Here is a 17,287-nt window from a genome sequence, read left to right as displayed (position 1 = left end):
AATGTTTTTATTTATTTTGATGAAATAAAATTATTAAATAAACAAGGAAAAAAGATACTCGTGTTTTTCATATTTAAATATTACCGCCAATTTTACGTCATTAATCTAGAGGATTTATTTATTTTACTAACTTACATTTATTACTATGATCAGCTGGCTGGATTTTTTTTTTCTTCACCAGGGACGTTGTCATCATCATTATCATCATCATTATCATGATTCATCTTCATGTGTGTATGTGTATTAGTGCATGGCAGATACAACCTAGTTTCTCCAAATAATTTCTACGTGTAATACCATGTAATACGATCCATTGACCTAATGTGGTAGTGACTAATTTATTTTTTTTTTCTTCATACTGCAATTATAAAAATAACAAAAAAAAATTATTACTTGATATATTTAATATTTTGATTTTTAAAAAGACAAATTATTGACAAGTAAAATGGTAAGTTTTTGGAGCATTTATTATGATTGTTGACAAACAAATAGATTTTTTATTGTTTTATTTATTATAAATAAATAGATAAATTTTTTTTTGTTCTTTATTTTAGCAAAATCCAAATGAAGATACTGAATGGAATGATATTCTCAGGGCAAAAGGAATTATTCCACAAAAAGAAAAAGAAATAACAGAAGATCAAATTGTTGATCTTTTAGAAAATGCAATTGACAAAAAAACTGGACGTGGTAAGTTTGCTCAATAATATTATTAATGATTAAAAATTGTTAATTATATTTTTTATGATCTTTAGAAACAACTAATTTGGAGGATAAAAGTCTTGATGAGCTTGATGAACTTGAAGATGATGAGGATGAAATTGTACTTTTAGAATATCGTAAAAAAAGAATTGCAGAAATGCAAGCACTTGCTTGTAAATCGAAATATGGTGAAGTAAGAGATATATCTGCTCAAGATTATGTACAAGAAGTTAATAATGCTGGTGAAGATATTTGGGTGATTCTTCATCTATACAAACAAGGGTAAATTATTAATCAAAAATTGGATAACAAAATATCATTAAAAATAAATATTTAATAATTATTTTTTCTTTGAATATAGAATACCATTGTGTGCATTGATCAATCAACATTTGGCAGTACTTGCTAAAAAATTTCCAACAACAAAATTTTTAAAAAGTGTCTCTAATACATGTATACCAAATTGGCCAGATAAAAATTTACCTACATTATTTATTTATCATAATGGAACAATGACTAAACAAATTATTGGACCAATTGAACTTCGAGGCATGAAATTAACTGAAGCTGGTATGTTTAAAATTAACATTTAATTTCTTAAAACTATTATTTATCAATTATTTTTTTGTTAATAGAACTTGAATGGATGCTTGGTCAAGCTGAAGCAATACCAACAAAAATCAAGGATGATCCAAAACCAAAAGTACGAGATGTTTTATTTTCAAATTTAAAAATATCCAACAATAATAAAGATGATGATTTATCAGACAACGATGACTGGTGATCTTATCCAGTCTTAATTAAAATATAAAAAAAAAAATTCAACTAACCAAAATTTATTATGGAAACTTGCATTTTTTTAATAAGCCTTTTTATTAACAATAATCTTAATTTTTTTTTTTCGAAATTAAGTAAATAAAAATAAACAATATTTGACAGTTGTATATTTATTATCTGTATTGTTATTATTTATTGCCTTCATGTTTTTTTTTTTCGTCGACAATGTAGATCCCTAAATGATTACTATGTTTTAGAATCAAATCGACAAATCAATCTTAAAAAAAAACAATACATTTCAGTTGTTAAAAACATGAGAATAATGAATTGCAATTATCAAAAAAAAATATAATTATTAATATAAAAAATAAAAAAAAAAGTCGTGCAATACCAATGTTATTAAATAGAAAAAAATTTTCCATTAGAAATTAATCATATTTTTGTAACATCAAGACCAAAAATATTCAAATTCATTTATCCTCAAAATTTACCTGGTGATAAATCAAATTAAATTATAAAAAAATTCATTGATTAATAATAATAATATAAATGATAAAATAAATTTAATAAATATTAAAATAGATAAAGCATCATGTGATGATATTGATAATAATTTATTTACATGTGATTCAAGTCCAATGTGGTGTATAAATATTCATACAAATGATGATGATTATATAAATGATATTAAGGGTCAAATAAAAAAGACAGAAATAGTTATACAGTCTCTTCCAATTCATAGCATAATTGAAGATATCTCACTACTCGAATTTATTGATCCAAATGTTCACGAAGTTACTACTGCTGCTGGAAAAGCATTCGAGTCAGTTTGCTTGAATTCAACTAACAATGCCTGATACAGACAAGAAAAATGCTTCAGGCAAAATACAAATGAACAAAATATGTTGTTGAAGTTATTGTTGTATATATTTATCATCATAATTTAATGTTGAAAAGCAACATAATGTATATAGATATATTTAAAATAAAAAATAATTATCTAACAAATTTATGTAACATAAACATTATTATAAAAATATTATTTTTTTCATTTTTTTTTTTAAGGTAAATTTCCAAGAATTTTTTATTTTTAAAATGACATTAAAAATATATAATATTTTTGTATTTTATATATGGACGTTGAATTTTTAAAAAATTATATTTTTATTATTATTGTTAATTTGTTTGACGACAGTAAATTTTAATAGTCATATTTTATCATTTATAAGCAATTTGCTAAAATGAATAATTAATTATCTGTTGCTATCAGTCATTTATTAATTTTTAGTAATATTATTTTGTGTATCGATTGTGAGGAAAATGATGCTGATTTAGTAGTTGTATCAAATTAATAATTTTAAAATAGAAAATATAAAAATACAATTAATACAACAAAAAATAAATAAGGTTAGTAAAAAAAAAAATATTAGTCAGTGTTTTATTAAATTTAATATTTCGTTGATGTTAAAATTGATTGATACATCTTAACGGTGTAATGTTATTTATTTAAAAAATAATTTAAAAAAGTGTTTTTAGTTTATTTTCGTTGATGTTAAAATTGATTGATACATCTTAAAGTATTCAATTAAAAAAAAAGTATTGTTATATTAAAAATTCATTCTTTATTAACTCTTAGAAATTTATCAAATTGTGTTTAATAATTTTTTCATTCCAATTGAAGATTTGTTTGATATATTGTTATCAACAAAATGCTAAACTTTTTATTTATTTTTTTCATTCTTTTGTCAACTTTTATGATTATCTTTGTCGTCGAATCGATAGGTTTGTCATTCAACTGTAATTTTGTTATATACAATTTATATTTTTTTTTCATCGCTTCAATGATAATCGAAGAGTATGTTTGAGGTAAAATTTATGAGTTGAATTTTTTTTCTGTTATTTTTATTATTTATAAGAACTTTTCATGTTGACTTTGGATGAATACAGTATATATATAAAGTTATAGAACCCTCAAGAATGTGATAGAAATACAAATGTGTGTTTATTCGATTGTAGATAACTGCATTTTATTTTTCGTTGTTATTTTTGTCACACACTTTTCTGACGAATAACTTCTTTCTAACTATCAACACTAGCATAGAAATACACTGACAAATAAAAAAAAAAAATTTAAACAAGTACAATTGTATATTATCATATTAACTTGAATTTTCAAAGCTACGATCAAAGAAAAATTGATGGAAGCAATATTACGTGACTTATAAAATTAAATGTATGCATAAAAATATTTGCTAGATAATTAAAAAAAAATATTAAAAATCTTTAAAATTGAATAACTAATCATTTTATTTGATTATAAAGTTTTTTTTTTTTTGATATAATTAAATAGATTACGTCTTTGTGGTATATGTAATATTATAATTGAATAAATTAAAGATAAAATAGTCAAAGGACTAATTATTTTGTTGTATATATATAAATTAATAATTATACATCTTTGAACAAGTTGAGGTTCAATTAGTTCTGCACATGAAACAAGTGTATATATATAAAATCATAGTTTATTGGTTAATATTTTGATGATTAAAATGTAAATACACACAAGTGTACATATCACATTTATATCAATACTATTTTCATTGCCACAATAACATAAGCTATTACTAAAAAGGGTCGATGTAAATTAAACCAAATATTTGTATTATTAATATTCATCTATTGTAAATTAATAAAATAAATATAATTTTATACTATAAAGTAAATAATAATACTGTATATACAATAATTTTTTAAAATTAAAAAACAATAATAATATGTAATTATTTTTAAATGCTCATAAAATATTTACTATTTTATTAAATTTAGCTTTTTAAATTTATCTTTTATTATTATGTGATTGAAAAATTGAGTAAATTTTTTAACTTCATTAATTTATAATAGAACCTTTGTATTTTATTCAAGTATTTAATTAACGAGATACAGAAACAGAAAATGGAAAATCAACTATCAAAGGTAATAGAAGGTACTTGAAAATTAATTCTAATAAATAATTAAATTTAATTTCATGGATTATACTAAAAAGAAAAAATGTAAAATACTTATAAATTAATATTTCAAGTTAATTACTTTTTTTTTTTTTTTTTTAATTTTATTTAAATACACTAAGAGATTTTTTTTTTCATATTTATTTGATGAACTTTGTAGTATTTAATACTTGATATACATATTTTTAAATATTAAACAATTAAGTGGAATAATTTTATCCTAAAATGCAATTAAAGTTGCAATTTTTTTAGTGTTGATAAATTCAAAAAAAAATTATTATTTTCCAGATTTTATTGATATGAGAAATGATAAATATGATCCTGCTGAAGTAACATACTGTAAAAATAATACGAAACATTAAAAACAATGTTATAAAAATGCAAAAAAAAAAAAACAATTAAAACTTTAAAAAAATATTTATATACCTCTTTAAAAAATTCAAGTGACATGGTAAAAAATTTACCAGCAGTTATTGTCATTGGATTATTTGAACACTGCATTATAATCAATATTATTTCTCGAATTATTTTTCGTGAAGGATATTTAAACCAATCAATATTATATATAGCAGTTCGTATTTTATCAGATGCTATATTTAATTTTTCACCAACCAAACAGTAGACAAAACAACTCAGCAATATTGAGCTCAAATAAAATATATTAATTAACACAGTTGCAACAGTCAAATATTCTCGCTATATAAAAAAATAAATAAAATTAATTATATAAAGAACAATATTAAAAATATTTTTATAAAGTAAATATAATTTTTTTTTTTTTACTTGGCTAACAAGATATCCTGCAATGGAAATTTGTAAAATTCCAAGTACAAGTCTCAAAAAAATAATAAAATTAATTTGATTGTCAATTGCTTTGGTAAGTCTGTTGATGAAAAAATAAAATATATTTATTAAAAATAATTTATAATAATATAAATTTAAATTAATATACATACTCAATTAATGAAATGTGATTATTAATAATACAATGAAGACAATTACAGTGAGATTTAACACTGTCATTAATTTTTGAATGTCTTACTTGGCCATCATACTGACTAATTGCCTCAACAAGTATCTCAATTTGACCACAAATATGAAATATAATTAATATAAGAAATCCATCAACACAAGAAAGTATCATTGCATCATAAAAAATACCAATTGAATATATAAAAATTGTTATTTCAAAATTTGGTGTTGATTCAACATCAAATGGAAACCAAACACTATTACCAAATTTTTTAATTGTTGATTTTTCAATAATACCAATGACAATTGGTTGTAAAATATATCCTCAAAAATTAAATAAATTAATTAATAATTATACTTTAATTTAATAATATATTGAAATATTTTTTTAATAATTACTTACCAATATAACTTGCCAACATAATTGCATATGTAATTAAAATAATTTTTTTTCCACGATGTCCATATTTAATCATAACACTGTGATAATGTAAATCATCATCTGAAGCTTGCCAATTATTCATCATCAAATTAAGTATATATATAATATTATATTTTTTATATTTAAAAATTATTATTTCAATAAAACCAATGAAAAATGTACCACAATGTATTATTATATTCATTATATCATCATTTGATTTTATAAAAAATAAACTTAAAAAACATGGTAAAAGTGTTGTTAATGTGAATAACAATGAAATTATAAATTTTATATTATTTAAAAATTTATTATCTGGCCATAAACCAAGTATTTCCATTGGATATTTGACAAATGATATTTCCCAATTATAGCTCATAATTGTATGTGATACTTGAAATATATTTTTACTATTGAAATTTATTTTTTGTTTGTTTGAAAATTTCATAAATATATGTTTACATATTGTGTTTACATTTATAATTGACTGTTTCGTGTTATTTGTACTATTCAATATTTTATGATAAAACAGTTTACATGATTATCCAGGTGGTTTTATGGTATAAAAAAAAACAAAATATACAGGTGGGTAGGACAATAAATTAAGCGTCCATGTATCATTTATTAAAAATAAAAAAAATAATAATGGATTTTGCTCACGCTCATTTTTAAAAATTCATCGGTATTCTTAGTAAAAAAAAAAAAAAAAAGGGGAAGATTATTTTGTATTACAGAGTAGTCACGAAAATCTTGTGAGAAAATAAATAAAAAATGAAAAATTATATGATAAGAAAAAACATATAAAAAAAAAAAAGATAAACACAATTTTTTTTGAAAAATAGTTATTAATTGAATTATTTTTTGAAGTGTTTGAATATGTTCAGTTCATAATTCACATATGAAAAATAATGACTGACAATGCATTCGGGGTATATAAATCATGATAAATGACTATTCTCTATGTGGTTATTGTACCGGATAATATCCAGGTTATCATCAATGATACCACACATGATGCAAGATTATAATTTGTCTGACAATTATGATTAATGATATGCATGATGTAACCATCAATGATATTCAATTGCATTGACAACCACAAAAACCAAAATATAAAAATACAAAATTTCATTAAATTAAATGTGTTATATATCCATTATCATTCAATATACAAACTAAATATTTTTAATTGATGAAAATTGATTTGAAATAAATGTCAACCGCAAAACTAATTTTAGTCAATTTAATTTTATCATAAATTATTAAATTCATTATAGCGATTATTATTTTATTGCTTATAGACTTAACAACTAAATTTTTTATTATAAAAAAAAAAAAAAAAAATCATTTTATTAAATTATTGTAACTCATTTCATATTCCATCTATATATATATTAGTTTTGTGATATTATTTTCTCATTTAAAATATTCTATAAAGTATTCACTGCGAGACTAGATTTTATATCTTCCTTGAAATTTATACATTATAAGATAAAAAAAAGTAAAAAGAAATTTAATAATAAAAAATCACAATTGCAAAATGCGCACTATCAAAGAAAAAAAAAAAAAAAGAAAAATCTACTATGCAATTCATAAAAACAATGATAATAATAATAAAAAAAAAATTTACAAAATATTAACTAAATTGAAATTATAATTTTATAAACTTTTTATTTTCATATATAACATCTTGTGGTATATATCAATCAAAAGTTTTATGTTTGGTTATGAGTTTTTGAACACGTGTATTAACGTACATAGAACTTGGTGTACTTGACGTTGCAAGAAAGGATAATAATGATAAAAAAAGAGAGAGAAAGAGAGAACGAGATATTATATGATAAGAGAGAAAAAAATAAGAGAGACGATGGCGGTTGTGATAGCGACGGCGACGATGAAGGTACAACGTTGGCGATAGCAGCATCGTCGCTCTGTATATTTCGTTGAAGGGAAAGCAGATGAAGTAAGGGTTGAAAATAGAGAGAAGATCAAGGGGGGAAGGAAAGGAAAAAAAAAAATTGAGAGAGCGACGACCAGCAGCAATGGTGTGTCGATTGTAGAGGGGTTGTTTGTTGCAGATGGTAAAATAAAGAGAGCAATGAGTATAGAGCGATGAAAATGGTAGAGATGGTATATATAAAGGATGAACATAAAAAGGGGATGATGCGAATGGAGCCGGAGTCTGGGTCTATGGTGGCACCTTCATGCGGTGAAAATTGTAATCAGAGCTTGCGCCGGAACGATATGGAACAACAGTAGTTGCCCGGTCGTTGTCACGGGCGTAGCTGGATGCTGGATGATTTTAATCAAAAGGGTGGATGCCACCTCGTTGTTGCAATTACATTCAACGCAGCAACGAACGTGGCTGTTGGGGTTATCGTATTGTCGAAACTATATATAGCCATATAATTATTATTTGTTTGATAAATTAATTGAACTTGAATAAATTATAAAACTATAAAATACAAATAAAAGTTTAAATAAAAAAAAATTAAAAAGATCTGTATTATTAATAATAATAATTATATATAATTATTAAAAATAAAAAAAATAAATAAAATAAAAAAACTAAATTTTCAAATAGATATTTATTTATAATTTTTTTTTCTTTTTTTTTTTTTTTTAAAAATTATCCATCTTAAAGTGTTGAAAATATAATAGTGAAAGAAAAAAAAAAGACTTGGAAAAACGCCACGTCGTTTCTGCCGTATTATTCGTTGAGTTGTATCACTGAATTTATTTATTTTCTAAAAAAAAAAAAGCTCAATATTTTTTGTGTTGTTTTATACTCAAGTGTTGTGTTAATTATTAATAATAATATATAATAATAAGTGTGTTGAGTGAATAATTATTTTATCAAGTGACTTGTGATTTTATTTATATATATTATTTTGGAATGATGCTGTTTATTCATACATGGACCGATGAGTCCACACTACGACATAATGCTAGGTAAGTTTTATATATTCTCCGTATAATCTTGGCTAATTATTATTATTATTTTCTTTATTTTAAATAGTTTTTTTATTATTTTATTTTAATGAATAAATAGTCATTGAGAGAGGTTACAATGGAGCTAGACAAAGGGATGTGAGAGACCGGTTGGTATTCGTCTGACGTTCATTATTGTTTAGCTTGTTTTTGTTGTCTGTGCTGTTTCACTTTCAGTCTATCTTGGGAAAAGAAGATTATTATTATCCTACATACAAGGTGAAATAAAGCCATGTATATAAAAAAAAAAAATAAATAAATAACAACAACAACAACAACAACAACAACCATGTACTGGCTTAAATAGAGATTTCGATTTTTAATAAAGCCATGGGGGTACGAGGGAAACAAAGAATTAGAGTGGAAGTGAACAAGGGAAAAACCCTGAGTTTCCTACGACATTACACCCGATATTTATCTTATTTTTTTTTTTTTTTATTATTAATCTTTATATATATTTTTTTTATTTTTGTCAAGAGTATTTACTTTATTTTATATTTTTAACTAATGTGATAACCTTGTTTTATTTTTAAAATATATATACTGTGTGTATATAACATACAAATATAGTGTATATATTTTTCAAAGCTTGAATCAAATATTTACTTGAATATAGAGAAAATTTTATTGTTTTGAATGTAATTTTGTTACATTGCCGATGGCAGTCTAATTCGCTTGAGAAGCACAAAGATATATTTATCGTTCGTCATGAGTTTTTCCTTTTTTTTTTTTTTTTTTTTCAATGTCCTTTGAGGTGTTTTTTTTTTTTATTTCTCTGGCATTTTCTTTTATCGCATTGTCAAGGGAGACGGAGGGTCGATAATCGTAAGGGGGGTTGAAAATACAAGAGAGGGGAAAAAAGAAGATGGCTGGTAGATGAAAGAGTGAGTAAAATTTCAAGATACTCACGTGGAGCTTTTCTCATGTTTTCAGAGACTGACTCTGCTTTTTTTTTTTTCCAATTTATATTTCTTTTTTTTTTATGTTAAAATTATTTAAAAAATTATAACCACGTGTTTTTATCACATAAATATATATACTGTATTTAAAAAATAAAATTCTATTCAATGTTTCACTGAATGAGGATAAAATAAAAAAATTTTAAAAAATTAAACGAAAAACCTAATAATCTTTTTCATTGAATTCTAAATTCTTAATACTAAAATCCTATTAATAATTTGATCTCAATTTAACAATTTGAAAAATTATTATCTATATTTTTTTGAATATTTAAAAAGCTTAAAAAAATAAAAAATCTTTTTATATATTTGAATTTTTTTGTAAAATTTAAAATTATTAAATTTACTTTTGACTTTGATAAATTAGTCGTCAGTATGACCAAGTATTTTCACTTTGATTCAAACAGAATACAAACAATGTGATATGCACACTCATATACAGTGTGTATACTCATCTCAATTCAGTTCTGCTTCCATGGATAAACGTTTGAGCCCAAAACGGAATGCTTTACTGAATAAATGTGTATTTTGGTATTTCTTGTGTATATACAGTGATGTATACAACTTAAATATATATATACGAGTGAGTGAATAAAGTTGAATGATAGTTTCATTTATATAGTGGGCATCATGACTAGGCTTAACCATAAAATTACATTGGCATTTGGTAAAGTTGGTGGACACACAACCAACCGTTCTTTCAACAATTATCAAACTTTAATCCAAAAAGACATATTTAAAATAATGATTCCCCTTTTATCTATTTTTTTTTTATATACACTATTTAAATTTATATTAGTATATAAATATTTAGTCATTTTACAAACAGTATATATGTATTATCAATGAGAAAAAAAAAATATATATATTTACACATGTATTTATGTTAATTTTTTTTGCTTTCACCCTAACTGTATTTTTGCATATTGATTTTTTACTTCAATATCTGATGTTTTTTATTGGTTTATATTTTTTACCAGAGGCACTTGATGTCCTTGTACATTATAGTGATGTATTTACCTTACAAAAATGATTGCAAACTTCATGTTTTTTTATATGATTTATTATACTTGTGATATATTTTTTTTTTTTTATGGTTTAAAGTGGTTTTATATATGTCATTTTAAAATTAATAATAAGAAATATAATATTTTATGTATTTTTATTTTACATATAAGCTATTGTTTAAAAGTGCATTTTTAAATGTCACAGTGGATAGATATAAAAGTGCTGGTTATATGATATAAACCATATTCTGTTTATGGCTATGACAGAAGTTAAATTAAAATTTTTTTTTGTTTTTTTTTATAATAATAATAATAATAAATGAGCTTTTTTTAAAAAAATGAGTATTTGAAAAATTATATTTTAAAATGTTATTTAGTTTGTTTAAAAAAATATTATATATTAGTAAAATGATTGATTTATTTATATTTTTTTCTTGTATCAATTTAAAAATGATTGAAAAATATTTTTTTTCTTTTAAATTGAAAATAAAAATGAAAAATATCGACGTCTAAGTTTACATCAAGTTAACTCCGACGTCCTTCTATGCGTCAATTCATTTTTTGAAATCCAGAAACTTAGAAAAATTATATTTTAAAATGTTATTTAGTTTGGATATTAGAACCCGGTCTTTGCTTTCCGATTGGGCAAACGCCTAAAAATGACCACTAGACCAAAGGGAATTACTGTATTATATTATCTGTTTCATCAAGTTAACTCCGACGTCCTTCTATGCGTCAATTCATTTTTTTCATTTATATTAATTTATTATTTAAAAAAAATTATAACTCTATTTTAGTATACTGAGAATCATCAAATTTTAACTAAATTGAATTATTAAATTTAAGTATATAAAAATTTAATGTCTATTTTACTTGTAAAATTGTAAAATAAAATTTTCAGTCTGACAATGAACGACTTGTACTACTGAAATATCTATTCTCAATTTTTTTCCAAATAAAATTATTAAATACAATTTAAAAAAAAATTAAATATAAAACATTAATTTAATTATTTTAATTAAATAATTTTCTCATTACATATTCTACATGTAAAGTACAAAAAGAATAAAATTTTAAGTCTAACCCTGTCATTGACTTGTACTACTGAGAATAATGGTGCACCACAGATTTGCATGATTTTATTTAATTTTAACTATTAAATTTTGACAATAGCCTAGCAACAAGAGAAAAAAAGATAAAAAATAAACGAAATTGTTCAACAAATGAAATGATGTTATGAAGTCTTACAACCTTTCTCTGTTTTAAAAGAAAAAAAATAAAATACATAGTATAAAATAAATGCGTCAAGCTTGTGAATATTTTATTTTAACGCTTTGTCTTTAGGGATTTTAAATTGTATCACGTCTACTTTTTATACGAAAATATATCGAGCTTGTTACGACGCTTTTTTTTTGCCCCCTTGTCTTCCCCCCTATTCTTTCTTAACTTTGCTGTTTTTATAATGTCTTTATTTTTTTCTTCTCCCTTTTTTTTTTTCTTATATACTTATTATAATAATAATAATGATAATGATATCAATATTAATAATCATAAAAATAATAAAACTAGGTCATGTCCAGAATGCCGGAAGATTCTGAGAATCTTTACCCCCTTTTATTTCTTATTTCTTAAATATATTTATTATTATTTTTAAAAATAATATATTCATGTATTTTAAAAAATAATGTTTAAAGTTTGTGTAATGAAAATTTACTTAATTATTATAAAAAACTAATGATGCTTAAAAATCACTTACTTAAAGATTATTCTGTCGTAAATAAAAGTTGAAATTTTTAAATAAAACCAATAAAGATTAAGACATTTAAAACTAAATTTTTTAGTATATTTTATTCACTTGATATTTTTCAATGTCTCAATAATTTTAATTTTTATTATTATATTTTCATACTGAATTGTTTAAATATTTTTTTTATAAAAAAATAAAATAATTTCTAATGGATAAATATATTTTACAAGTGAATGTACGATAAAATTAAATTTAGAGTAATGGTTTTAGATAGAATAAGGTAAAATAAGTAGTATAAAGAGGAACTAGTGATTTTTTTTTATTTGGATGAGTTTGTAGTGGTAATGAAACTTTTCTTTTCTGTGGGATGTGGCCCTTTCGCTTTCGACGACGAGCAAGGACACGTGCCTTGACTGTAAATTTTTTTTTCTACTAAGAAACGATAGGGTTAGATACTTTGTTGGGCGGAATAATTTGCCAAAAAATATAGGGTAGTTTTAAAAAAAATAAAAAAGATAAAATAAATTATAATTATCGTTGGTTTTTACACACTAGTCACGATGAATATTTATATAATGTCAATGTACAAGTATGACCAAATTTGCTGACATGTTAATTTTTTTATTTTAAAACAGAATAAAATTAAACTTTCGATTCTTTAGATATTTTTAAAAACATGCATTTTTAATTTGTTAAAATAATAAATTTTATTTTTGTTGTTTAACTGACAATTTTTGCCGATTTATTTATTTTATTTTTGACCTTTTTGAATTGCAATCACGAACCAATACCACATCGGCCATTTACGTGACTGCAATTGCAAGATAAAGAGACGAGTTACTTGGCAGAAAGAAAAGCCGAGATGTGGTTACTTTAAAAATGTCTTGAATGTTTTTATTTAACCACAAATGTTGCTGAATAAAATTCTAAGAAAGAAATATTTATTAAGGATTAAAAAAAGGTTTATAAAAAAAAAAAAAAATGTGGATAGCTTCAAGTGTGACTCTAAATTAATTATATAAATTAATGATGATGATTTGAGGAAAAAAAATGAATAAGACAAATAAGTTAGATGAGAAATGACAAAAAAAATAAAAAAATAAAAAGAAAAATGAGTGGATCGTTAAGAATAAACCGAGGTAAATTGCACACCTTTTTTTTTTTTTTTTCTTTCTTCACCAGTTGGTTTGAGATTTTTTTTTTTAACTTTATTTCTGTAATTTTTTTATCTTATTTTATTCTCAATAAACAGAGCCACAACTGATAGCAAAGAAAAAAAAAATTACAGACGCTTACTCGACGTCTAGACTTCCTGAGTCATGATTAATTTATCCCTCTGTTTTGTCTATATTTTTTCTTTCGATATATTCCAAGATGTCGATTCTCTTGATAACCAGGAATAAAAAAATAATATAAAAAAAATGAAAAAAAAAAAACCCTCAAATTCTACGAATATGTATATGCAAGTTTTTCGACTGTGACTTTGAATTACAATGAGCTTGCAAAAATTAAAATAGTGTCTCAGGGGGAAACAAGGGGAATTCTCCTTAGCTTGATTAGATCTCAAAGAGATAAAAAATTTAAATTTTAAAATTTCTTTTTCCTTATCAAAAAGATCTAACTTTTTCTTTAAAAAAAAAAAATCTTTTCTCTCTTCAAAAAAATATAAAAATTCGATTTTTTTGCAAACAAAGTTTTTCATTTTTTAATTTTAATTATAATTTTCTTCAATTAAATTATTGAGACTGAAAAATTCTTTGTATATTCTTTTGTCAATTTATACTCGAAAAGAATAATATGAAAAATATTTTATTTCTTTCAAACTAATAATAATAAAAAATATATAATTTATAAAGGTGTATAATGTACACTAAAATTTAATGTAAATATAAACGAAAAAAAAAAAAAAAATTTTAAATAAAAGAGTGGGTAAAATATTCCATAGAGTCAATCGGGCACGATTACAAAGTGTCTCTAGGGTATATCCTAGTGTGCACATCGATTTTACATAATGTATACAAGATGCAAATTTAACAGCAATGTGTAGTTTTCATTTCATTTTTCATTGACTCATTGTCATTTTAGCATTAACCATTCATATTGACTTTTATACACGATTACATTATTTTTTTTTTCTTATCCATTTAATAGTATAAATAAATATCTAAAAAAATTTATTCATATATATTTTTTATTTTATTTTTCATCAACATTAAATCAATAATTTAAATTATTAAATTTTAACTGATATTTTCTTCTCTTCGACGAGACGAGACGAAAAGATAACATTACAACTACAAGAAAAAAAAAAAGCTATATAAAAAATATATATATTTTATATGAATATAAAAGTAATAAATAATTATTTATATATATTAATTTTCTTGTCGCTTTTATACATAGAAGATATAATATCTTCTATAATTCCGCGTTTGCTTATACTCACAGCCGTCATTTCAAAATCCACCCCTTCTTTGCAATGTCAGTCTCTAAAATTTATGCTCATTATCTCACCTCTAATGTTATATAAAATTATACATGTACATACGCACCAATGCTTTTCTCAGAATTTTGCATAATGATGATTTTCTCTATATGTATAACTATTTACTTTGAATTTTATCTGAATTATATATATATTTATTTCAATGATTAAAAATATATATACATTTTTTTTTTTAAATATAAAAAAATATATAAATATTAAATATATAAATTAGAAAAAAATATTTTTATTATTCTTATTATAAAAATAAAAATCGACTTTAATATAATCATCAAAGTGACGAATAAATTAAATCAAAGAATTTAATTAACGGTTTTATATCGATGCTGGATAGAAGGCCGCAAGTGAACAATTTAAATCGAAAAATGACAAAGTAAAAAAAAGGAAAAAATAATAGTAATAAAAGAAAAAAAGAATATTAGAAAAATGTGTCGATGAAAACGGGGTAACGATCAACGCGTGTCAATGTTGGAGTATTTTACTGAGCAAATAGAAAAGAAAAAGTGGGAAATAAAAAAAATTACGCATGCGTATTATATCAAAAAAAAAAAAAGCTTCTATGGACAGAATGACGTCACAAACGCACCCTCTATATTTTATTATATACAATATGTGTTAAAATATTTATAAAAGATTTTTACGTATTTTTTTTTTTTTTTACCAAAAAAATTTGCTGGGAAAATGGAATAGTGCTCATTGGGGATTTCCTTCTTCTGTTATTTCATTTATTATTATTATTATTTTTTTTTTAATACTGAAATCGATTTGTATTTTCTTTTATCACGAACACAAAATATCCATAATGCAAATATGTATTTAGGAAAATAAAATTTTTTTTGTTATGACAATATTTTAAGAGCAAATATTAGATTTTTTTTTTTTTGATATTTTTTTTGCAATAACATGACGAAATGTATATATATTTTAATTAGTTACAATGTATACATTTCATTATAATTTTAATAATAAAAAAAAAAGAAATTTTATTTTTAATTTAAAGTGTAAAATAAAAATTATATGAATTTTCTTTTTTTTTAGTTTTAATATTATAATGAAAAGTATACATTGTAACCGATTAAATTAAAATATATAAATGAAAAATAAAAACTAATTAATTTTCATGTTATAAAATATATTTTTATACAATATATAAATTACTTTTTCAAAAAAAAAAACAATGTAATTAATGTTTTTTTACGTTAAATTGTAAAATAAAAAAAAATAATAAAAAAAAAGTCATTACAAGAGTTGATGAATTTTGAATTATTACATAAATTTAAAATCCCATTAACAATTATTCATTTATTTGAAATACATAAAAAATTTTTTTTCATTATTTAATAAAAGTACATTGTATATTTTGCAAATTAATAGTTACTTTGTATTTTTATTGAAATCGTTTTATATTTATAGAAAAATACGTAATAAAAAATGAAAAAAAAACAAAAAAAAAACTAAATAAATAATGAAAAAATCATACAAAGGAAATAAGAGAGCAAATGGGCAAGTCAAAAAGTCACGTAACATAACGAGCAAGTCATCTATATATGTCTAGGGGAATAGAGCAATGACTTGCAGCATATCCACCGACATGAAAAAAAAATATATATAAAAAAAAAAGAGAAAAAAAAACTACAGTAGGGTCATAATTTTTATATGCGGATGTGTATATGTTACACACGTACTCACATGTACACACTGATCTTAACATCAATGACAAATACAGCTCAATGCTTTTCGTATAAAAGTATGAGATGAAATAAAAAAAAAAGCCAAAAATCGGACTATATCGATCCTAGTGAGCCCTTCACCATCATGACGTCAAGAAAGAAAAATAAAATTGACTACAAATTTTGTTCTTTTACACATAAACACATGACTCAATCAACCAGTATATTAAAAACTTTTACAAAAAAAAAAAAAATATAATAAAAACATACACAAGGTAAATTAAAATAAAAATAATAAAAAAAAAAAAAAAAACTTTAAAAGTATATGTGTATAAGAAAATGAAAAAGTTTACGAGCAATTTTTTTTGAACAAAGTTATGTAAAGATTTTTGTAAATTGATACAAACCAACAAACTTAAATTTTTACGTACATAAAAATAGAAATAAAATAAGCAAATCCATGTTAGATAAAAAAAAAAGTTTCATTGGCTAAATGATATAGGTATTTTTTTCAAAAATCTTATGTAAAA

At 22.4% G+C, this 17,287-nt stretch overlaps 1 protein-coding gene and 1 long non-coding RNA gene across 2 annotated transcripts in view; both read left to right on the top strand.

Moving 5' to 3' along the window:
* Positions 1–185: 185 nt before the first annotated feature.
* Positions 186–1,646, top strand: LOC122854430 (viral IAP-associated factor homolog). Its single transcript, XM_044155061.1, has 5 exons — positions 186–448; positions 555–690; positions 756–984; positions 1,064–1,272; positions 1,338–1,646. The coding sequence occupies exons 1-5, from the start codon at positions 446–448 to the stop codon at positions 1,484–1,486; spliced, it is 726 nt and encodes a 241-aa protein (XP_044010996.1). The 5' UTR covers positions 186–445; the 3' UTR covers positions 1,487–1,646.
* Positions 1,647–8,131: 6,485 nt separating this feature from the next.
* The window catches only part of LOC122854425, a 51,774-nt gene continuing 42,618 nt past the window's right edge, over positions 8,132–17,287 (top strand). The window contains exon 1 of the long non-coding RNA XR_006373961.1: positions 8,132–8,829. This is a non-coding gene — a long non-coding RNA (uncharacterized LOC122854425). The remainder of the gene's footprint in view (positions 8,830–17,287) is intronic.

This window comes from Aphidius gifuensis, linkage group LG4 (assembly GCF_014905175.1).
Source record: "Aphidius gifuensis isolate YNYX2018 linkage group LG4, ASM1490517v1, whole genome shotgun sequence".
NCBI lineage: Eukaryota > Metazoa > Arthropoda > Insecta > Hymenoptera > Braconidae > Aphidius > Aphidius gifuensis.
Note: the sequence above shows the minus strand (reverse complement) of the source record. Positions and strands in the feature narration are given on the sequence as shown.

Coding starts and splice junctions, on each gene's coding strand:
- LOC122854430 (XM_044155061.1), top strand. Junction 985..1,063: donor CTTCATCTATACAAACAAGG/GTAAATTATTAA, acceptor CTTTGAATATAG/AATACCATTGTGTGCATTGA. Junction 1,273..1,337: donor CATGAAATTAACTGAAGCTG/GTATGTTTAAAA, acceptor TTTTGTTAATAG/AACTTGAATGGATGCTTGGT.